Source organism: Panthera pardus, unplaced genomic scaffold, assembly GCF_024362965.1.
Source record: "Panthera pardus isolate Hobbes unplaced genomic scaffold, ASM2436296v1 HiC_scaffold_25, whole genome shotgun sequence".
Taxonomy (NCBI): Eukaryota; Metazoa; Chordata; class Mammalia; order Carnivora; family Felidae; genus Panthera; species Panthera pardus.
The window spans coordinates 20838421-20861506 of NW_026526821.1; the positions used below are offsets into that span (position 1 = coordinate 20838421).

Below are 23086 nucleotides of genomic sequence, written 5' to 3' on the forward strand. Positions count from 1 at the left end.
ATGGGTAATGACAAAATAGTATGAGGAGGAAATGCAAAGAAAAGTCGGGGAGAAAGCCTTTGGATTGCTCCCGTTTGAAAGAACAGATGTACTTTGAACAGGTTCCGGTGAAGTTCTGGAGCAGAACGGCCGAGGTTCTGAGGTTATTAGGAGGGTGTTGGTGACCAGTGATTTTCTGCCCAGAAAGTGGAACTGTAAGAAATGGGATGTGGTCTGGGGCAACAGGCAGATCCAGCGCCGGAAGAAACACCTGCCAACACCCACAGACCAAAGTTACGGTGCATCAGGGCAGGCCGGGGTCTCGGTCCCCCAGATCGCTAGAGACCAACTGCCGACGGCCAAGGGAGCTTCTCCTGGAAAGACAGTCTCTAATAGTCCCTTCTGGTTGTATTATTCTGTTATTAGAATGGAAACATTTCCAGCCTCCAGGCTTGTAATTGTCATCTTTCTACAACCTATGGATGGGCTAAATATTTGGGAATCATTTCCGTGAAGTTAAGATATTATGCTTAAAGCTATGTAGTTAATCTCAACTGACCTCTGGAAGCAGGCAGATAAAGACAACTTATTTAACTTAATTTCTGTACTTTGCTGGCACATCAGCTTTCTAAGGGGGCTGGGTCATTTTTAAGATTTCTCCTTTAACAAATGACTTTGCAAGGTACTAGTTACCTATAAGCTCCGGTGGAATGAAACCTTGCTGCATTGGCAAAGAATCCCGAAACAAGGCACCTCAGGACGGGATCCGGATCACCTGTACAAGGTGGCAAACAGAGTGATGCGTGAGCCCCCGGCCTGCCCTATACTCTGCCCGCTCAAGCCTGTGCTGTGAGGCCCCACCCAAGGCTGTTTCGAGCCTCCTTGAAACCCCGTCCTGAACCAGCCCCAGCCCCATGCCTCCCGGTGCCGGATGCCTGCCCTGGCAGTATCCATGGAGGCCCCACCCGCCCACAACTGGCTGTTGAGGGAAGCACGCTGAACTGTCCCTTTAACTTGGGATGCCCCAACCTTCCTAGGCCACAGGATGACCCAACCAAGGCTGGGCACCAGAACCCAAGAGAGCACACCACAGGCTGGCCAGTGACCAAAAACTCCTTTTTAGGAGACAATCTTGTGCGAATAACGTTTCTTCCGCAAGACACAACGTTATTTCTGTGGTTATGAGCTACTGCACGTAATTCTTTGCAAGTTTCCAAATGTTCCATTTTGATTGGCATCTGTATTGCTACAGTGATCATCTTCCAAGGATACAGCCTGACCATTTATGAGATGATGTCCACAGGATGCATTCCAAATTATTATGCAAAGCATAAGGTCACGGAGGTGGCTTATGACATACGGTATTTCATTCATTCTAAGGTTCACTCTTTTTTTCCCCTTTAACTCACTGAAATCAGGACAGCATTTTGTAATTATACGTGACAGTACTTTTTTCTTTCTTAGTGGTACATAAAATAACAGCATGCCTTACAAATGACGGCATCGTAGAGCCAATGAAATACAGTATGTCCGTAAATAAGTTCCCAAAAGGTGGTATAATTTACAGAGCCATCAACAGTGCAGAACAATGTCAGTTTCACTGCATTCTTACCGGCAATGTTTTGGCAAAAAGGCACCCCTTCTTTTATTGTATGTTTATCAATTACTATCCGTAGTTCTTCTTTTGTGAGTTTTTTATCAACTTGTGCCCATTTATCAACTTGGAAACTAGTGTTTTTTTGGAGCATGTTAAAGGAACTCATTCTATGATAAGCTTTTTAATTTTTTATCTCTTAGATCTGCTGAAAATATTTTCATTATTTGCATTTTCTTTAACATCTAGAAGTTTCAAATGTGTAATTTACTGTGTTTCCATGATTTTCTCTATTGTTCCTCAGCACAGAACTGATAAATCTCAAATCTACATTTCTAACCACAATCTGATCCAAGATTTAGTCTCTTCTCTCCAACTGCTGCCCAAAAGAAATTTCTACGTAGACCATACATTCTTATCATTATCAGGGTGACATCACTTCCAAAGGGATGAAAATGGGCTCTTGGGGGCAGGGAAGGGGGAAAATCTTAGATATTACAATGGCTATGGCCCACCAAGGCTCAACCCTACTTTACAGAATCTTATTCTCCTTCGTATTTAACTTCTCTCGTTAGGAAGAATTTTATTTTATTTTTTTAAATTTTTTTTTTTTTTTAAGTTTGTTTATTTTTGACAGAGACAGAGTGTGAGCAGGACCTGGGGAGGGGCAGAGAGAGAGGGAGACACAGAATTTGAAGCAGGCTCCAGGCTCCAAGCTGTCAGCACAGAGCCCAATGTGGGGCTCGAACTCACGAACTGTGAGATCATGACCTGGGCCAAAGTCGGACACTCAACCGACTGAGCCACCAGGCGCCACCAGGAAGAATTTTAATTTCATGTAACTTTTCTCCTGACCGAGGGGTTGATAATGAAAAACAGGTTAGGAAACACAGATGTAGAAGTAAGGCTGTCATCTGTCTGCTAAGTGACAGGCGCTAGATCAACTAACTTCAGGCGGCTCTTGGTTTCAGCTCAGGTAATGATTTCACGGTTTGTGGGTTCAAGCCCTGTGTGTGACAAGTGAGGAGCCTGCTTGGGATTCTCTCTCTTTCCCTCTCCCTCTCTGCCCCTCCCCCGTTCATGTTCTCTCCCTCTCTCTCTCTCTCAAAACAAATAAATAAACTTAAAAAAAAAAAAAAAAACCCTCAGAAATAAAAATGGACCTTCTTAGAAAAAACAGGCTACTTTTACACGCTCAGCTTTTCACCGACACATGCCTGTGAGCCCCGTGCCGCACATCAGCACCACACCAGCATGTCCAGGGGTGTGAGTGAGCAGCAGAGAAAGGGGCGCCCCCGGGAGAGGTGGCCTGCTCTTACCTTCGCTAGATTTCTTGGGCACTTGAAACTTGACAAGAAGCTTCTTCAACTGCTCTCGTACTGTCGCAGCTCTGACAAGACCCTTGTAATTCAGGAAATGCTCCTGGCACCACTGAGAGTTTTTATTGTGCTGCAGGGCGACCGAGACAGAGGGTGAGTGAGAGACACACAGACAAGTTCTCGACCACGGCTAAGCTGCGAGGCGCACCGCTTCCTCATGGGGACAAGAGCTTCCGGTGCCGACGGGCCCCTTTCGACCCCACCTCCCTAAACGGGCGCTGACCACCGTGCACCGTGTGACTGCTCTTCCAGCTCAGTCCCTGCGCTCAAGGGCAAAGGAGAACGTGCTGACAAGCAGTTGTTTCCTATCTGAAATACCCACCCGGGTGGCAAATTATCAGCAAGAACCACTTCCCTGTGGGTCTTTGTCAATTAACTTTGTAAGTCAACTTTCTCCGAGTTTATCAATCTGCGAGACTACAGGTGAGCAGCACTTGATAATCTAGAAATAATGTGCAAGTTATTATTATTTATCCCCAAAGTATGATTTTTCTATCAACAGTGCTTAATTTTATTCTACATTCCTAAGCATGATCATTATGTCTTACACTGAGTTACTGCCGTGGGAATGTTATGTCTGAAATTATGCCGTAAGCCAGAAAGGACGATGTTTCACATAAGAAGATGTAATTCACAGACTTTCGGAGGCAACTCCGCACGACGATGGTGTAGACCTGTGCTTGCCCTCCCCTGGTTGAGGAAGCCTCAGACTGCAGACGGCACGCTGTGCCGGTACAAACGAATTCTAACTGAAGTAACTCATAATTCATGATCTCAGTTAAGAGATGGGGCTTTTCTGAAGACTGTTCATTAACTGAATAATCTCCCTTAGATCTCTGGCAAAACAAAAATTCAGTACCTCCCCTCTTCTAAGAAAGTATTTAAGAAAATGATACAAGATACTGAAAACCTGAAGCATCTAATTTCCCCCTCCCACCCATTCCTATATATAAGAGATTTCTTATGGTTTTCATCAGCTTTAGAGCTGTCAGGACAGCTTTTCAGCGGTTTTTAGTGACAATTTCAAGCCGCATTATTTGCTTAGTTTTACAAAATGTTAAGAATATTCCAGAAAAACACAATAAAAATGAACAGTACCTACGGCTAAATATGGGTACGGCGTGTGAACAGACACGGGTCCTCACCACACGCCCCTCCCACCCACGGCCTGTCACGTCATCTCACACGCCCAGAGACAGCTCTGGAGATGCCACTCAGGGCCTCGCTTATTTGGCAGAAAATAGAACAGGACTTGGTATTCAGATGCCGGCTAGTGCGAACCAGCATCACCGGCGGGTGTGAGGCAGTAGGGAGAGCGCGGGCCCTGGAGGGGCATGGCCAGCCGGCCACGTCTCCAGGCAGGGGAAAGCCAGGGCGACTCGTGCGTTCTTCCAGGCAAAAGCGCACCACGGACACTGGCAGGGGCCCCGCCCGTGGATCAGAAGTCCTGGCAATAATCTAATAGGAAGATAGGAGGTCTCTCGGTCATTCCTTTATAAACTGAACCTCTGGACTCCCCACTCCTAGCTCACCTCGAGTGGGGTGGAGGGGCCTTTTGGGTGGGAGCTGTGCTTACTTTGATAAACGCTTCATACACGTTGAGCATAGTAAGATGATCACCCTCCTCCACAGCAAATTTTCGGTGCACTCGCATCTGGAAAGAACAAAGTTGACTCCTGTGAGCCTCCTGTACCGGGAGCTAACATCACGCGGTGAGCAGCTCATGGCCTGCGTAGTCAGAAAGACCTGGTCTGCACCGACGCTAGCTCTGCCTTCCCTGAAAACCTGACTAGTGATGTAACCTTTCTCTTCCTCAACCTCCTCATCTGTCAAATCAGGGTATCAAACCCATCGAGACTGTTGTAGGATTAAGGTGATTCACTGTAACACCGGCCACAGATGTCAGACAGATGTCAGCGTTCTCGTCTCTCTCCTCCTCTGTGCAGTCAACACCACCTCTTCCAGAAGAACCCCTCCAGCCCCCACTAGAACGTAAATTCTAGGGGGCTGGGCGGGGGCAGCTGTCTGGCGCGTGGGAGACACTGTATTTGTGGGCTATTACCAGCTGCACGATCCTTTCAGACCCCATCTCTCAATTTTCCTTTCTGTTACCTCCTGGGCAACACCACCCTGCTCCCGGGAGTTCAAGAAGCAGCACGTACGATACAGGTTTGAGCTCACAAATACACTCATCTGCACAATTTTCTCCTTGCCTCAAATAGCACATAATTAACCAACCTACCTACCCGCCTCCCTGCCTTCCATCCATTCCTTCATTGACTGGTATTTCCTGAGCACCACCAGAGGCCAGGCGCTGTTCTAAGCACTTGGAATGTAACAGTGAATCAAACAGGGGTGGGAGCAAAAACCCAACAGGTTAACGAGCCAAACATATACTAGAGCAGGTGGTAAGAAGCGCTAGAGGAGAGCAGGGCAGCGGAGGGGGTGCACCGCCACGGGGACGTGCTGCCATTTCAGACATATGGCGGTCAGGACCTCAGGTTCCTCACCTTGGAAATGAGTCTGCCTGTTCTGAAGGAGGAGCGTGAGATTAACAGAAAAGCAAACAGGGGAGCCTGGGTGGCTCAGTCGGTTAAGCATCCGACTTCAGCTCAGGTCATGATCTCGTGGTCTGTGGGTTTGAGCCCCGCATCGGGCTCTATCCTGACAGCTCAGAGCCTGGAGCCTGCTTGGGATTCTGTGTCTCCCTCTCTCTGCCCCTCCCCTGCTCACGCTCTGTCTCTCTGTCCTTTGAAATTAACATTAAAAATAAATAAATAAAAAGAAAAAAAGGAAAAAAAAGATAATAGAAAAGCAAACAAACAAACAAAAAAACAATGGAGGAAATGGACATAACCACCAGGCACAGGGACAGGCAAACTTTACAACATATGACACGACTGTCAGGGAAGGGGACACCAGCCCATAAGAAAGTCTCTCTTCCCCGGCACACACCCAAGCTGAGTTCCCGTGTGTGCAGGGCGGCCGCTTCTCGGCCTCTTCCCGCAGGAACCATCCCAACCTCACCTGGCCCGCCTCACCGCCAGGGGCTGACTTCCCCAGTCTCCCCAGCACCCACTCCTGCAGTGCTGTCTGGTGCCGGGCCTCAGGCGGGGGGCCCTGCCGTCTCCTGGGCTCGGAGCGCCCCTCCACCAAAAGCAGCCTGCTGTGCCTAGGCACGACTCATCACGTCACTAGTGTGTGCCACCCGGCTTGTCCCGGAGCAGCCTGAAGGCCCGTCTCCCTTATGGGGAAGTTGGCGGGACACAGGTAAGACCGGAGTCTCTGGACTGTGAAAGGCAACTGCCCCATGGCTGTGCAATCACAGACGAGTTACCTAACCTTTCTGGGCCTCCACCTCTAAAAATGGTGAGAACGGTGTCTACCTTCCAGGTTTACGAAGATACAACGGAATGAGGCACAATGTCAGGCAAACACTGCGAATGCACACAGACTCCATCTGCACAGCCCTGTCATCGGTGGCTCCGGGGTCCTTTCAACAAGGAAAGCCCAGAATAAAGACTTAGGTAGGAATGGCTTGGGGAAAAGGCTGAACTTACTGCCTGAGACTTCTGGTTTGAGGGGACCACAAAGATATTCTGGATTTGCATCATGGCTGCAATGCTTAGAATTTCCTGAGAACAGCCAAAATTTCCTATAAAACAAAAAAAGCACGTTTGATTTCAAACACATATTGTGTCGCTGAGAAGTGAAAGACATCTTGTTATTTTCCTTACACCACAGTGTCAACCAAAGTCATACATTTCCACATGAACACTTTCCCCTGCTGAACTTAACGTCCCGTATGTGGCCCCGGTGAAAGCAGGCCTGGGAGGATTCTGAGAAAGCACAGCCTCTGGGCTCAGCAGCTGACGGGGGCGGGAGGGCAGGGGGCCGCGTCACTCGGGGCAGGTCCGCTCCACACCGGTTCCCTACTCCCATGTGGACAGAGGATCCTGGCCAAAACCCAAGAGGGAACAGAGGGGCAGCAGGGAGTGTGTGGGCTGTCTCCCCTCTGTGATCTCTCTCTTCCTATACCCTCCTCTGGGGTGGCCTCCCTCTCGCTAGGGCCCACCCCACCTGGCAAGCTCAAGGCACACGCAGACCAGGGCAGCACCCTGCCCTGGAAACTGGGTCTGTGGCAATCAATGCCTCAGGGCACTGGACAGTGAGAGCAAACTGCACTGCCCGGCCCCCTTCCCACAGCTCCCTGCCTCACGACCGATATGCGCCCCCCCCACCCCAAACTTAAGAGCCCCGCTTCTCAGTGTAAGCCTGAGGTCATCCGGGCACTCCTAAACACAAGTATAGCTAACTCCCACCATGCTTAGTCTGGCTTAGTCTGAAATACAGCTTTGCAAATTCCTAGTGAGTGCACAAGCTAGCCAAAGGCAAGAAAAATTCTTACTTCCTTTCCCACCGGGGATGGTGGCTGGGGGGAGAAACACAGAAACTATAGTCTCCAGATGATTCTGACGTACAATGAGAAGATCTCTGACTTATGAACTTAACTCATAATGTCACAAAAATCTGAAGGCGTCAGAGAAGTTGGGACCCTCGTGTGCTGGGAGAGGGAATACAAAACAGTGGAGCCTCTGGGGAAAACGGTACGGTGCCTCCTCAAAAAAATTATAGAGTTACCGGGTGGCCCAGCAATTCCACTGTAAAGTATATACCCCAAAAAAGTGAAAGCAGGGACTCAAACAGATGCTCGTGTGCCCGTGTTCACAGCAGCACTATTCACAACAGCCAAAAGGTGGGAGCCATCTAAGTGTCCCTCTACAGATGAATGGAACATACACACAATGGAATATTATTCAGCCTTGAAGAAGGACATTCTGACATGTGCTACAACATGAATGAACCTTGGAAGACAGTACATCAAGTGAACTAAATCGGTCACAGAAGGACAGACACTGTAGGGTTCCACGGAAGTGAGGTTCCCAGAACGGTCAAATTCATAGAGACAGAGAGGAGAAAGGTGGTTGCAGGGGCTGGAGGGGAGGGAATAGGGAGTTGGTATTTAAGGGGTACAGAGTTTCAGTCTGAAAAGATGAAAAAGTTCTTCTGGCAGGTCTGGAAGTGGATAGTGATAGGGGTTGAAAAACAATGTGAATGTACTCAATGCCTCAAAACTGTACACTTAAAAATGGTTAAAATGGTAAATTTTATGTATTTTTTACCATAATGAAAAAAAAAAGAAAAAAACTTCTCTGGTTTTTTTTTTTTTTTTTTTTTTTCAAACAGGTCAGGCGTTAGGTCTAGGCCCCCAGAAAAGAAACAGAAGTTTTTGCTGAATTAATGACGACAGACACTGAATCCCAAGTTAACAACATGCCCCACATCAGACAGCATCATGGGAAAGCTCCTTCGCTCCTCAGAAGATTCTGTGCCCTCTTCCCCAGGGTGCACAAAAGTCGAAAGAAGTTGGTGACAAAATCAATGAGAACTGTCCGTCTCCACCTACCTGATTCAAGCAGCATTTTTGCAAACATGGGATTCAAAGGAAACTCTGCTATTCTCATGCCAAGCGGTTCAGTGAGGCGACAGTCTTTGTCCAGACCTGCCAGAAGAACAACAACAAGGAAAATCAGAAGGCACGTACCATTGTGTTGGAAGATGTAGTTATCGAGAGAATAAAAGGCGATATGTGCTAAAAAAGATACCCAAAAGATGAATCATGCTACCAAACTCCATTGACACCGGGACGGCTGTTACAGTAAAAGAAGAAAAGATCCCCTCTGGGCTCCTGAAGACCCAATTTTGAAAAACGGAGACTTCTAACAGCTTCTATTCAAGGACTGAATTACAGGGAAAGGGCCCTGCAGCCTCCCCTCCTTCCCGCTCCCATCACCCACCCCAGAGCCTGCTCTTTTCAAGTGCAGATGTCCCAGAATGGCATCCTGCACCGTCTGTTCCTCCCGCGGTAAGAGAGCAAGTACAAGGCCAGCGACTCTGAAGCCGAACACTTGCCCACATCTCTCTTGGATGCCAGCACCAGAAGTGTTTATCCAACTGCCTCCTGGGCAGTCTACTGAATTGGGCGGGTCCCAGTTCCCCACATCCCTCCTTGTCTCTTCACCACTAGCCAATATACAGGGACTGGATTCCTGAGACGGTGACTATTTATTATTTTACTACCGTTTAGACTGTTCCCAAGGTGTGCCGGCCCAGAGAGAGTGTGAGCTGCAGAGCTCAGAGTAAGACAGAAAAGGCAATTTCTCTTCTGTTCCCATGTAATCATCTCTTGAAAGGTGGTAATTCGGCTGGTGACTGTTAATTAAGTCAGGTGGTTCCCCCTGCCTTCTCCAGCTTATTCAGGGAGGTGAAGAAAGAGAAAATAACTTTAGCTTCCATTCTGTTGGACTGGAGGAAAATCAAGCCAGATGAAAAACTATGTAGTCAGTGTTCCCTCATACTCGTTACAGACTATCCCAGGAAAGCCGACTCTCGGGGTCCTACTACACGCCTGAGAACAAGGGATGGAAACCAGCTCACACTCTCCCTGGGCTGACGCGAGGAAGACCCACCCAAAGGCCTTTTAAATCACTGACGATCTTTTAAATCAGTCATTGGCTATTCCTTCCCAGAGAGGTATCATAAAGGTAATGAATACAGATGGACCCCATACAAAAAAATTAACCCGTAAGATCACAGGGTCACCGCGGTGGCTCAGTCGGTTGAGGGTCCAACTTCTGCTCAGGTCACGATCTCACAGTTGGTGAATTCGAGCCCCGCATCGGGCTCTCTGCTGTCAGCACGGAGCCGACTTCAGATCCTCTGTCCTCCCCTCTCTCTGCCCCTCCCCAGCTTGAGCTATCTCTCTCAAAAAAATAAACATTAAAAAAAAGGGGGGGGTCACAGATGTACTAAATGTAAGAGCTAGAAACTATAAAAACCTTTCAAAGAAAACCTAAGAGATATCCATGCCCATGGGTCGGCAATGGTTTCTTAGGTTAACACACCAAAAGCACAAGCAACAGAATTAGAAATACGTATACTGAACTGCGTGAAAACTTAAAGCTTTTGTATTACCAATGGTACCATCAAGAAAAGTGAAAAGCCAACCCACTGAGTGGGAGAAGTATTTACAAATCACAGATCTGATAAGAAACGTATACCCAGAATACATAAAGAACTCCTCCAACTCAATAATAAAAAGACAATAACCCAAGGGAAAATGGGCAAAGGATTTGAATGGACATTTCTCCAAAGTTCCACGAATGGCCAACAAGCACAGGAAAAAGTGCTTAACGTCATTAGTCACTAGGGAAATGCAAATCAAAACCACAAGATACCACTTCATATCCACGAGGATGACTATAACACAAAACACAGATAACAGGTGTTGGCAACTTGCTCGAATGTTATTATGTGAAGCAAGTGGAATCTTCATACACGGCTGGTAGGAATGTCCACCAAAAACTAGCACACAAATGTTTACAGCAGCATTATTTGTATTAGCCAAAAATACAAAAATTTTGTATTTGTACAAAAATCAATTGCTCAGTGGATAAGGATACTATCTGGTATATCCAACCCACACGATGCTATGTTATTCAGCCATAAAAGGGAATGAATTATCAACACACACTACAACATACATGAACCATGAAAACATCGTGCTGAATGAAAGAAGCCAATCGCAAAAGACCACATATATGTGACTCCACTTCTGTGAAATGTCCAGAACAGGCAAATCTACAGAGACAGAGATTCGATTAGCAGTTGCCTAGGACAGTTGCGAGGAGGAGGGGACAGGGAGTGGGAGTGAGCACGAGTGGGTACGGGGTTTCTTTCTTAGGTGATAAAACTGTTCCAAATGTTCTAAACGTGGGGTGATGGCTGCACAACCCTGTGAATATACTAAAACCACAGAACTGGACATTTTAAATGGGTAAGTTCCACAGTATGTAAATTATACTTCAATAAAGATGTTAAAAACAAAACAATCTCAAAGGACAAAACCTCTACTGAAACTCACTACCATACCAGACATTATGCTCACTTGGGGCAACATTCATAGAAAAGATAGGTACTTCCTGAACAGATGAATTCAGGCTACAGTTTTCTCTATCTTAAGATAAACACTACATTTTTATTTATTTATTTTTCATTAATTTTTTTAAAGTAGGCTTCCCACCCAGCGCAGAGCCCAACATGGGGCTTGAACTCGTGACCCAGAGATCAAGACCTGAGCCGAGACGAAGAGCTTAACCAACTGAGCCATTCAGGCTCCAACACTACATTTTTTTTTTAATTTTTTTTTTTTTTTAACATTTATTCATTTCTGAGACAGAGAGAGACAGAGCATGAACGGGGGAGGGTCAGAGAGAGAGAGGGAGACACAGAATCTGAAACAGGCTCCAGGCTCTGAGCAGTCAGCACAGAACCCGACGCGGGGCTCGAACTCACATACCGCGAGATCGTGACCTGAGCCGAAGTCGGACGCTTAACCGACTGAGCCACCCAGGCGCCCCTCCAACACTACATTTTTAAACGAGAGAACAGAGGTTCCTCGATAACATGGTGTTTCCTTGCCCCCAAAGAATTCCACAGGCTGGTCATCAACCCAATTCTCCACAGGGAACTCCAAGAATGGAATGATGGGGAAGAGGGAGACAATAGTGAGCCTGAGATTTCAGGACGCAGTGCAGGGACTGAGAAAAAGGTCTGGAGAGGTAACACCTGAAATACTGGTAGGCAATCTTCTAGATGTCTTTCAGGAGTGTGGCTCCAATGATGGTTATTAATAACTTCTGATGTACTGACATGCTTTAGGTATTCATTGTCATAAGTGGACTTCATCTATTAATTATGATCCCACCTTTTTTATTTCAATAAAGCTTAAGCGTTATTAAAAGGATTGTATATGTGGGGAGAACCAATCCCACTCCTAAAGACACTAAGAGCCCTAGTGTGAATACAACCTACCTAATACCATCTATTAGTAAACAGATTAGAGAACACGGATGAGACAGGCATACCTCCCAGAGCATAGAGTAACTCCAATGCTTGAACCATCGACTGTGCTGGAGGGGGCTGTAAAAACATAAAAATCCTCCTAAGTTAATTTTTTCGGGTACCAGACACAAAATGTGACTATTTCCTGCTCAAAGCCGCTCTTCCCTCTTACGTGCCCCATACTTCCCGGCCTCCGGGCCTCTATTCATGTCAGCACCCCCTGAGGTGTCCTTTCTCTCCTCAGCATCCTTAGTGCTAATTGGTCTTCAACCTCAGCTTGATTAAACATTGCCCCTTGAAGCGCTCCCCACGCTCCCCTCCATCAGGAGCGATGGCTCCCTATCTTGAACAACCTCCCTGTTTTTCTCCACTCCCATCGGACATTTCTGATTTTTTTACTTCATGGTCTCCACCTTCCATTCCAGCAGCCCCGGTGGCCAACCCTGGACCACCCAGAGCCCGGCTCCAGGCCTTGCCTACAGAGGGCAAATGACAGAGGCGGGATCTGAATTGCTGAAAACAACAGAGAATGCGAGGCAATCTGAAGTTAAGCAAAGCTGCTATTGTGACCTTCAGTCTGATTCTCTGAATCCAAATCACATCCCTAGTATTTTCACCTAACCACACACACCTAGTATTTCTCTCTGGCCTCATCTGATTTGGGACCGTACGTGAACACTATATTTTAAGATAGCTGGAAGGACTGCTTATGTATAATTTTAGTTTGTTTTTCTCACTGTATGATTTTGTTTTCATTGTGTTTTTTCACCCATAGAAACTTCACCCTGATTATTTGGATGGCTGCATAATATTCCGACAAGGTCATACTCTGTAAAGTAAGCAATTGTCTTAGTCCTGCGCAACTGACTGGTTTCCAGTTCTTTGCTACATAATTAACACTGCTAAATATACAAAGTTACATGTACCCTGTGATTTCAATTGTTAAAAAAAAAAAAAAAAAAAAAAAGAACAACACAGTTTCAGGAGAAAATAACCAGAGAGAAATCAACAAAGATGAATTTATACGTATTTTCCTCATTCTTCAACTGTCCACAAATTTATGATTTTCATCATTCTACTTAAAAATTTGATACACAATACTATAAACATGATCATACACCGAAGTGTTTTTTCTTCTTCTGAATTATTTTTTCAGCAGAAAGTTCCCTGAGAAGAAATACCAGGCATTTCTAAGGCTCCTTAGATAATGTCGGAGAGCCCTCAGGGACTCAAACGGGAGTATATAACTGCTGTCCCAAACCGTGCCAGCTTTGGATTTTACCATCTTGCTTCATGGGATCATTTAACTAACGTAAAGCGGTGCCTTACAGCTCTTTCAGTCCGCACATATCTGTCTCCCACAGAAGCATGGGTAAGCTTCCACTGTCCACGCACTCTGCTGCCTCCTTTCCTTCGGCTCCTTCCCCAGCAGGTAGCTCACAAGTTCCAAAGGATGCCTGAAAACTCTTTGCACTTTCTCAAGTGCTGATATGTCATTTCTGCCATAATACATATTCATTTCATCCTAGATGTGAGGTTCCTCTTAAGCTTCTAATTTGCATGTACTGTTATCTTTTCTTTATAACTTCTTGCACACACCAGTAATCAAAGCGTGCGTTTTTTCCATATTTATGGTGAACACACAATTGTTTTCTTTGGGACACAGGCTGACGTTTTCTATTCCTTCATTCACCTAGTTCATCATGACATGTATATGCCATCAGGGACTTTATCATCCGGGAACCCAGGCTTGTCACACAACAATGCAGTCGGGGCAGAACAGAGTTAAAATTCAAGTCTTCAAATCATAAAAATTCAGGAAGAAAACATGACTGAATGTTTATTAACTGACCTAGATACGAGGAAGTGTGTCATAAGCAAAGGAACGACAAAACAAATCGTAGAGACAAAGACAGAAAGACTTGACTGTGGAAATATTTATAATGTCTGCACATTTAAAAAACAAATTAGGGGCGCCTGGGTGGCTCAGTCGGTTAAGCCTCCGACTTCGGCTCAGGTCACGATCTCGCGGTCCGTGAGTTCGAGCCCCGCGTCGGGCTCTGGGCTGATGGCTCAGAGCCTGGAGCCTGCTTCCGATTCTGTGTCTCCCTCTCTCTCTGCCCCTCCCCCGTTCATGCTCTGTCTCTCTCTGTCTCGAAAATAAATAAACGTTAAAAAAAAAAAATTTTTTTTTTTTAAATTTTTTTTTTTTTTAAAAAATAAAAAACAAATTAAAAAAAGAGTAAAATACAAATAACTGGAAAAACCATTTCCAAGAAATACTACAGACAAAGGTTAATGTCTTTATTAAAGGACTCCTAAAAATCACCACAGACACTAATTCTAACAGAGAAACGGCTTAACGATTCGGAAGAAATATAAAGTGGACAATAAATTTTTTTGAACTGTCTTTTAAGAAACCAAATATTAAGGTACAGCTATTTTTCCTTCCTCCCTCCCTGCCACCAATGCAATCAGCAAGGCTCTACAAGAAAACAAAACGGCATGATGAAGGCACCACGAGTGGGCATCGTGCAATACCGGACTTCAGGCATAAAAGCAATCTGGCCACATGTCAAGGATGTACAAAATGGCTATGGCCGTTGGACCCAATAATTTCACTCCTGGAAACCTGTCTCGAAATAATCCGGAATGAGATCGGCCACAAGGATGTCCCTGCAGCTCTCCCCCAGCTGTCAAGCTCCCTCACGTAGGCCCACACACGCTGGCTGTCCTGGCTCTCCCGTCCCTCCCACGTGCTGAGATCCTTCTTGCCTTTCAGGTCTCACTTCACACACGACTAACCAGGGCGGGGGCCTTCCGTGGTCTCTCAGAGCACCGAGCCCACGCACTGCAATCAGTTACTTGTCTCCCCCCCAGCAGACAAGTACAGGACGTTGCGTCTGCCGTCTGCCTCCACTCCCCCATACCCTGTGAGGGCCTGGTGCAAAGTGACACACGACGCATGAGCTAAGTGGAAATAAAAAAGAAAAGTGACGTGCTCTGCTCTATCTGACGTCCTGACATTCACCAGTGGGCATGCAGACAGAGAGCAGGACTTACCGACATGAAGTGGAACCTGAGGACGTTGTCGATCCCTAGTGCTTTCAGCTGGAGGATGACAGGTGCCAAATTGCTACGCTGCATCTCAGGGACAGTGCATTGAGGCAGCTTGTCAAAGGCTTCCTCTGAGGATAGGAAATCAGAACTGTTTGGGGTCAAAGGCCACAGTCAAATGCAATCGTTACGCCCAAGGCACAGGTTTTCGTCTCTGACAAGAGGCTTTAAGATTCTAGGATCGGATGCATAGGATGTCACAAAACAAAGTTGTTTCGTATTTAGAAAAGACCACTCTATATAAAAATACCTTAGCTGTTTATACCTTTATAAACAAACAATATGCCTTTTATTGGAAGAGAGAGAAAGGGGAAGAGGGAGAAAGAGAGAGAGAGAGAGAGAGAGAATGTGTGAACACGAGTGGGGAGGGGCAGAGGGAGAGAGAGGGACAGAGGATCCAAAGCAGGCTCTGTGCTGACAGCAGAGTCCGATGCGGGGCTCAAACTCACAAACCGTGAGATCATGACCTGAGCCAAAGTCGGACGCTTAACCGACTGAGCCACCCAGGAGACCCCCTCCCTCTTTTTTATTTTTGAGAGAGAGAGAGTATCTTTAAAAAAGTCTGTCCTTTTACTTTTAGAGCCTTTTTTAATGTGCTTTTTGCCAGTAAAACATTAATCAAAGCAACAAGTACTTGCTGAATCCCTACTGGTGCCCAGGCACCATTACCCTCTGCCTGGGCTGCAGCAAGTCTAGAAAGCAAGAACTGTACATATCAGCCAAGAACAATCTCAACGCAAATCACCAAAACGGTAACCACAATAGAGCAAATGACCAAATCTTACAAAGGGCAAAAATCGTCCAAATCTATCTTTTAAAACCAACGGGCCAGGTATGCGTCACACTCAGAATCTGATGCTGCCCCAAACAGATCAAGGAATGCTGACATGCCCCGTCAGTGACAAAAGGTGACCGACAGGAAAAAGCACCACAAGGTGATGCCAAGATGGGAGGCCACAGGAGAGGGGTAGGGAGGAAGAGGCTTTGGGAGGCCTTTTAATAAAAGCCTGACAAACAGGGTGGAGGAAAAAGAGGGAGGAAGGGATTAAATCACTTCTGTATATATTCAGTAAGCTTCCGGATTATACACAGCATGCTCCACCCACAAATCCCTCTAATCAGTCAACATTTTAACTACGCACACCCTCTTTAACACAAGGCTCACCCAAGCTCCATGCAGATCATAAGGCTTTGGTTAACTAAGGAAAGTAAACAACAACAAAAGGTATCATGAAGAAACAGCACTATCCCTGAAGAACTTCAAAAATGTTTTCAGAAACAACCAATATTCTGAGGACTGATGGATGCAGATTGCCAAACGCACAGGTCTGGCTGGAAGGTTCAGAATAACAGACGACAACAGGAAGTTCCAAATGGGATCCTCCCTCTGGGTTTCAAGAGTATTTGGGGACAGCTTTTGGTAGGATAACCACATTTTCCAAGCACACTGCTGGCCAAGGGAGAGCAAAGTTATCAGATACGAGACAACCCTGCTGAGATACTGCTCTCAGGAAGCAGTGCTTCCCAAGAGTTCAAGGACACTCAATTAAATTCCACTGAGGACTCGACTACACAAGGCCCTGGGCCAGGAGCTGCGGGAGCAGCTGTGAGACGCTTCAGTGATATGAAAGGGCTGGCACCGAGACCGGAAACAGTAAACTCCAAGGCTGGGTCCCAGTGAATGGTCCTCCTGAAGGAAAATGGAGGCTCAGGGAAGGAGGAAGCACAGTCATTAGAGGAAGCATCTGAGGTCACTTCATGAGGAAGCTGCCATTTGAGAAAGGATCTGAAGGATAAGGGGGATCTGCCGGGCAGAGGAAACAACCCAAGGAAAGGTATCAAAAGTATGAGAAATGGGCGTGGACACACAGAAGGTATGTTCGGGAAGAGCACGGTTCAGCTCGGATGCGGGGCAGAGCAGGGTACGTGGGTTGTGGCAGAACATAAGTGAGGGCAAGTTCTGGAGGGCTCTGGGAAACAGTGAAGGGTCTGAGCAGAGAGCACTCTGCTCAGGACTACATTCTGTGAAAGCGCATCTGGAAGCCGGTTAGCCAAAAAAGCCTAGAGGCTGGATGCTAACGTACCCCATTTCTGTCGGGTGAACCCTACCCAACCCCACTCCACTGAAACTGTTCCTGCTAAGGAAGTCAGTGACCTTTCAACCAAATCTACCTGCCTATCTTCAGTCCGCATTCTACGATTTCACTTCTTTGGAGCACGAGATAATGCGGGTCATTTCTTCTTTAAAAATAACAAGAGTTCCTCAAAAAGTTCAACATGGAATTACCATATGACCCCACAATTCCACTCCTAGGTTTATGTCCAAAAGAATTAAAAACAGGTACTCAAAACACACATTTTCATAGCAGCAACTATTCACAAAAGCCAAAAGGCCGAAATAATCAACTGATGAATGGATAAACAAACTGTGGTATATCCATCCAATGGAATATTATTCAGCCATCAAAAAAGAAGGAAGTGCTGGGGCGCCTGGGTGGCTCAGTCAGTTAAGGGTCCAACTTCAGCTCAGGTCATGATCTCACGGTTTGTAAGTTCAAGCCCCACACTGAGCTGTCAGCTCAGAGACTGGAGCCTGCTTCGGATTCTTTGTCTCCCTCTCTCTCTGCCCCTCTCCCACTTATGCGCATGCGCTCTCTCTCCCCCCCCCCCCCAAAATAAATAAAAATTAAAAAAAAAAAGAAGAATGAAGTATGAATACAACAGAGATGAACCCAGAAAACATTTAGCATTCATTATGCTAAACTGAAAGAAGCCAGACACAAAAGGTCAATATCGTATGATCCCATTTATAGGAAATATCCCGCACAGAAAAATCCACTGAGACAGAACAGACTGGTGGTTGCCAGCAGGCAGGGAGGAATGAGAAGAAAGTGCTTGATGGGTATGGAGCGATGGACATATTCGGACATCAGACAGACTCAGTGGGGCACACTATAAATGTAATAAATCCCACTGAACCGTTCGATTTAAAATGCTTAATTTTATGTAATGTGAATTCCACCTCAACACATTTATTTTCAAGTATCTTGGAACTTTCTCTTCTCCTAACTTTCCAGATCCTTTCAGGCTCAGTGCTCTCCTCTCCAACCTTTCCTTCGTGCCTTCAGTGGTGGAAGACCCCTCCATTCTGGCCCCAGGCTCCGCCTCCCCACGTCCCATGAACACTCCTTACTCGCTTCCTCCACACCAAGTACCTGCACCTTCCATTCCCTCTGCCTGGTGCTTATCCCTTCACCTGGATAACCACTGGGCAGCCAGTGAGATCAGGTGCAAATACTCAGTCGTGAAGCCCTCCCCAGCGGGATAACTCCCTGTTCTCTGCTTCCAAGGCTCATCCCGTTACGGCAGCCCTATCACACCGTGACGTGCCAATCTATGCCGGGGGCTGCCTCTACCCCCTGGCTGTCCACCACGTGCCCGCAGCCCACACCTCGCCTAGGCCTGGATCTCCAAACCCTGGCACGATGGCTGGCATACAGCAGGTCCCCCGTCAACATTCGCTACAAGAAAGCATAACATCAAGGACTGAACAAGGGGGATGGTTACCAAGGAAAGAAGAGACAAATGACAAAAGCCCTGATCTGGGAAATGAGTGCAGATGGATACTGGACACAGGAGAGAATTAAAAATGGTGTGAAAATTAGGTCTGGACAACTGGGAGAAACCTTGGTGCCATCGCCCACAAAAAGGCAGCACAGAGAGAGAAAGCAGCTGTAGAGATATCACCGCCGAAGGCAAGGCTGTCTTCAAGCTGGAGAGAAAGTTCCGTGAGGGCTGCGACAGTCTTCATCCTAATTTTATTTTGCTCCCTCAGAGTCTAGCCTGGTGACTGGAGTGGAACAACTACCCGTTTCCATCAGTGGTCTCAGGACAGAGCTTGCCATGTTTGCTCTGCAAAGACGCTCTGAACCAGAGGTAAAGATGGAACCCAGTGTGAGGCCTCACAGGAATCAGGGATGCCGGAACAAGAAAGCAGCACATTAAGCTGAGGGAAAAGGTAAGAAAGACAGGACCCGAGACATGAGGCCCAGGCTGCAAGGTCACACGGCCACAGGCAGGCCTACACCCAGACGTGAGGGTGGAACGGGGACGGCAAATAACTGCTGACTCATGGGCTCGCTCTGGCCGATGGGAGCAGTAGCAAAAATGTGCTAAGTTTAGAGTCAAGAAAGCAGCAGGGGCCGAGGGCAGAGGGCCTTGTGAGGGGGGTCTGGATTTTATGCGAAGTTCTGCCCATTAGAGAAAACGCGTGATCTTCTCCAGTGCTCAGGCTTCACTATGAGAAAGTCAAAAACCCTTAAGGAAAGCCACACTAACCTGTATAAAGGCGGTAACATTTTCCCGAACGGCTGCGGCCGCCACGTCCTGCGCGCTGGTTGGCCGATGCCTGGGACACTGGGACCACCACCAAGCACTCAATGGCTGTCCTGGGATTGTAGGCTCGGAGTTTCACGAAGCCACAGTCGATCACATACACAATCCCGCTGATTGTAATGGAGGTTTCAGCCACATTGGTGGCTACGATCACCTGGGTCCCCACAGGAAGAAGAGGAAAAAAGAGCTGCTTAGATCTTTTCACTGTTAAGAAACTACTCAAAATCCTACAAGATTTACCGAAGATATTTCCAACAGTGTAGAATCTGTACGAGGCAGTTTAATAGACTGGAAAGGACATGAGTTTTAGGGTCAGTGTGCCCTGGGCTTGAAATCTGCCTAAGGTGTGACTTTGGACAAGTTACTTGACCTCCTGCATAGTCCCTCACCTATGTAATATCCACCCCTCCTGGGCTGTGGAGGGGATCAAGTGCGAACTATATACATAAAGTACTTACAGCCTGGTGCTCGGCCCATAATAAAGACTCAACGAATGTTAGTTTTTGCCTTTTGCATCACTGAAGGAAATGACCACCTTGTACATCCTTATTCATTTATTTGCTCACATTCGAACCATTTCTGAGAATCTGTCTATGCTTTTGCAGGTACTGCTCAAGGTGCTAGGGATGTATGAGGAACAAGAAAGTCAGGGCCCCTGTTCTCCCAGAGTCTGCATCCTCGTGGGAGAGTCTGGGTGAAGAAGCCGTGAGCATGAACAAGCAGACAACCTCAGAGAGTGACAAATACTACGAAGAAAATGCAACAGAGTAATAACACAGCATTACTGGGTGCAGTGCTCATTATGTGTTAAATAATAATAACGTGGTACGCTACTGTGGATGGCCAAGGAAAGTCTCTCTAGAAGATTTTGGGCTGAGGCCTGAGTAACGAGAACCAGCCAACCTGCTGGAGATGCGGGCAGAACAAACAGTTCGGAGCAGAAACAGCCAGGGAGGCTAGAATCCAGGGGAAGTACAAGAGGAGGCTGGAGGACAGCCAGGACCAGATCGCGCACAGTCTCTGGGCCACCAGGAGGGCTGGCATTTTATTCTAAGTGCACCAGGCACTGCCCCTGGAAGATGTGAAGCAGCAAGGAGCATGCATAACAGCACTCAGAACCTTTCAAAGGCACTTCTCCATCTATCGTTTTGTAAAAATACACACTTAGTAGTTTATACTAGAGACCCACCTACCCAAACTTGTTGTTATTTATGCTTCGCAGCTGAGAAAACTGGGCCTTGAGGTTGAGAAACCCATCCAGGCTCCGAGTAGCTCAGGCACAGAGTCCAGGTCTCCTGACTGGTTGGCCACAGTCCCCGGGCTCGCAGGCTTGAGGTGCTCCACCCCAACGACCAGGAGGCTGGGCAACTTCTCCCAAGTGGTCAGAATCGGGAGTGGATCCTCAGACCAGCCCTCACCCACCGTGTTCTCTACCATCCGCTTGCTGATAAACAGCTACAACAAGCCAGCTTCAGGCCAGGTCTGGGCCTTCCTCGTCCTCTGGGAAGGAAAGCTGAGCCAGGCCCAGGGGACAACAAGTGGGACACAGGCTGGCCGCCTGCTCGTTCCTTCCAACTCATGTTTCTCACCACACCCTTCCCCACCCCAATTTCCAGGCTAAATATTTTTAAAACCACACTTTGAATTAACTGATCTAAACTTGGCTCCATAGGCTAACTGCTGATGCCTAAAACAAACGGTTTAGAAACCATTTGTAGTAACTCATCTACACGATTCACTAAGACACTCACGTCAAGCAAGCCAGTATCGTGCCATAGGGAACAATACTAAGCAGACAGAAAAGAGGCAGAGAGGAGTCACTTGTTCTGATCATTGCTGTCACAGTGATCCTTCTGTGGGGCAGCTTTAGAGATTTCTGAACGCCATATTCATTGTGATTTATTGTGTGCGTTTAGCTCTACTGCACAGAAACCTGGACCTAAAAGTCTTACCAAGTTTCACTTCCATTAAAAAATAAGCAAACAAACAAACAAAAAACCTTCCCAGCCATCACAGATGGCTGCCAAGGCCCTGGTCAGCGGGTTAGTCTCACCTTTCTGACGCTGCGTGACACCCTTTCAAACACTTTCATTTGCTCAAAGGAAGGCAGTCCTGCGTACATGGGCAGGACCCGGAGGTGTCTCTTCATCCCAGTTCGCCCTAGCGCCCGAGCCTGCTCGATTAGCATAGACACGACCGTTTCCACCTCTTCCTAAAAACATCAAACCAGGAACCAAAGAACCCGAGATCAGTTTGAAGCACGTCATTTTTGAAAGAAAATGTTAATTCAGGACCGGAATTTTAACTGTGGTAGGATTCACGATTCCCAGGGCGAGCACACTCTGCTGTGGGGCGGTTTTTAATCAAATGCTACTGAACAGTGGTGCCTATGGGGTGAAAATTTGCAACTGTCAGGTTCATTACTGACACCTATACTATCTGCAGTGAATACAAGAGCTCCCAATCAACAAAAACAATGACTATTTTACACAGCTTTCACGTACTGTGGTAAACAAAGCACGTCCTACATGTGGACAAGCTGTGACACATAAAATCACTACAAGCTTTCCCCAGAAAGGACTACCGTCCTGTGGAAAGTGTTCGACAGTGGAAAAGACTACGGCTGGAGGGTGGTTCTGAACAGTGCTCCAACCCTGAGTGAGCAGTGGGCTTGTTCAGGTGATTTTCCAGGGATGTGCCCGCTCACCACCCCAGGAGGGGTGGTGTCGCCGGGAAAGAGGCATACAGCAGCCAACACACATGCACAAAGGGTCCCTAACACAGCATTTCACCACGGTTAGCACAACAGCCCGCTGACTGCCTCGTTTACTTTGGAACCAACTAATAAATTTAAAATACACTGAACCCTCTGCAGATAGAACAGGCGGGAGCTAATGATTCCCTGACAATCCAGTCGGTAGATGAATGACATCAATCCAAACAATTTTATATGCAATTAATTAATCACAAGATACAATAAAATCTGAAATGAATAGTTAAGTAAAGGAACACGCCCCTGTGTTAATTTTGGTGTTGCCTTAACATGTCTGTTTATCAGAGAAAATTCCAGTGGAATTACCTGGCCAGTAAGAAATGCTAGTATGTCTCCATCTCCCTCTGTCTGGTGAATTTTCATCACAGTCTCTACAGTTGATTTGATATAATCTGGAACAGGACTGAAAAGACGTAGGAGATAAATTCATCAGTAGGACACGCTCATCAATTATAGATTAATTAGCCTAATAATCCAGCAGCAAAACCTCATGAAAGTTAGTTTGGGCCTGCCTGGCAGGTGAACAGTATGTGAATAAATAAAATAGTCATCCACTTTTTTCCTTTTTTTTTTTAAGGCAGCATTCAAAAGTAATCCATAGGGGCGCCTGGGTGGCTCGTCAGGTAAAGCGTCCAACTCTCATTATTTCAGCTCAGGTCATGATCTCACGGTTCCTAAAATCCAGCCCTGTGTCGGCTCTGTGCTGACAGTGTGGTGCCTGCTTGGGATTCTCCCTCCCTCCCTCTCTCTCTCCACACACACACACACACACACACACACACACACGCATGCTCTCACTCTCTCAAAATAAACATTAAAAAAAAAGTAACCCATAATTACATGGATACCATGATTCTTAGCTTTACCTGCAAAGAAATAAAAACT

General features: G+C 46.7%; 1 protein-coding gene across 3 annotated transcripts in view; it reads right to left on the reverse strand.

Moving 5' to 3' along the window:
• The window catches only part of DHX35 (DEAH-box helicase 35), a 66303-nt gene that overhangs the window by 8768 nt on the left and 34449 nt on the right, over positions 1 to 23086 (reverse strand). For all 3 annotated transcript variants that reach the window (XM_019458504.2, XM_019458502.2, XM_019458501.2), the window contains 10 exons: positions 22508 to 22604; positions 21482 to 21640; positions 19372 to 19582; positions 14980 to 15104; positions 11940 to 11994; positions 8420 to 8515; positions 6513 to 6607; positions 4529 to 4606; positions 2893 to 3022; positions 673 to 754 (listed from right to left, as the gene is read on the reverse strand). In XM_019458504.2, the coding sequence (XP_019314049.1) occupies positions 673 to 754; positions 2893 to 3022; positions 4529 to 4606; positions 6513 to 6607; positions 8420 to 8515; positions 11940 to 11994; positions 14980 to 15104; positions 19372 to 19582; positions 21482 to 21640; positions 22508 to 22604 (1128 nt within the window). The remainder of the gene's footprint in view (positions 1 to 672; positions 755 to 2892; positions 3023 to 4528; positions 4607 to 6512; positions 6608 to 8419; positions 8516 to 11939; positions 11995 to 14979; positions 15105 to 19371; positions 19583 to 21481; positions 21641 to 22507; positions 22605 to 23086) is intronic.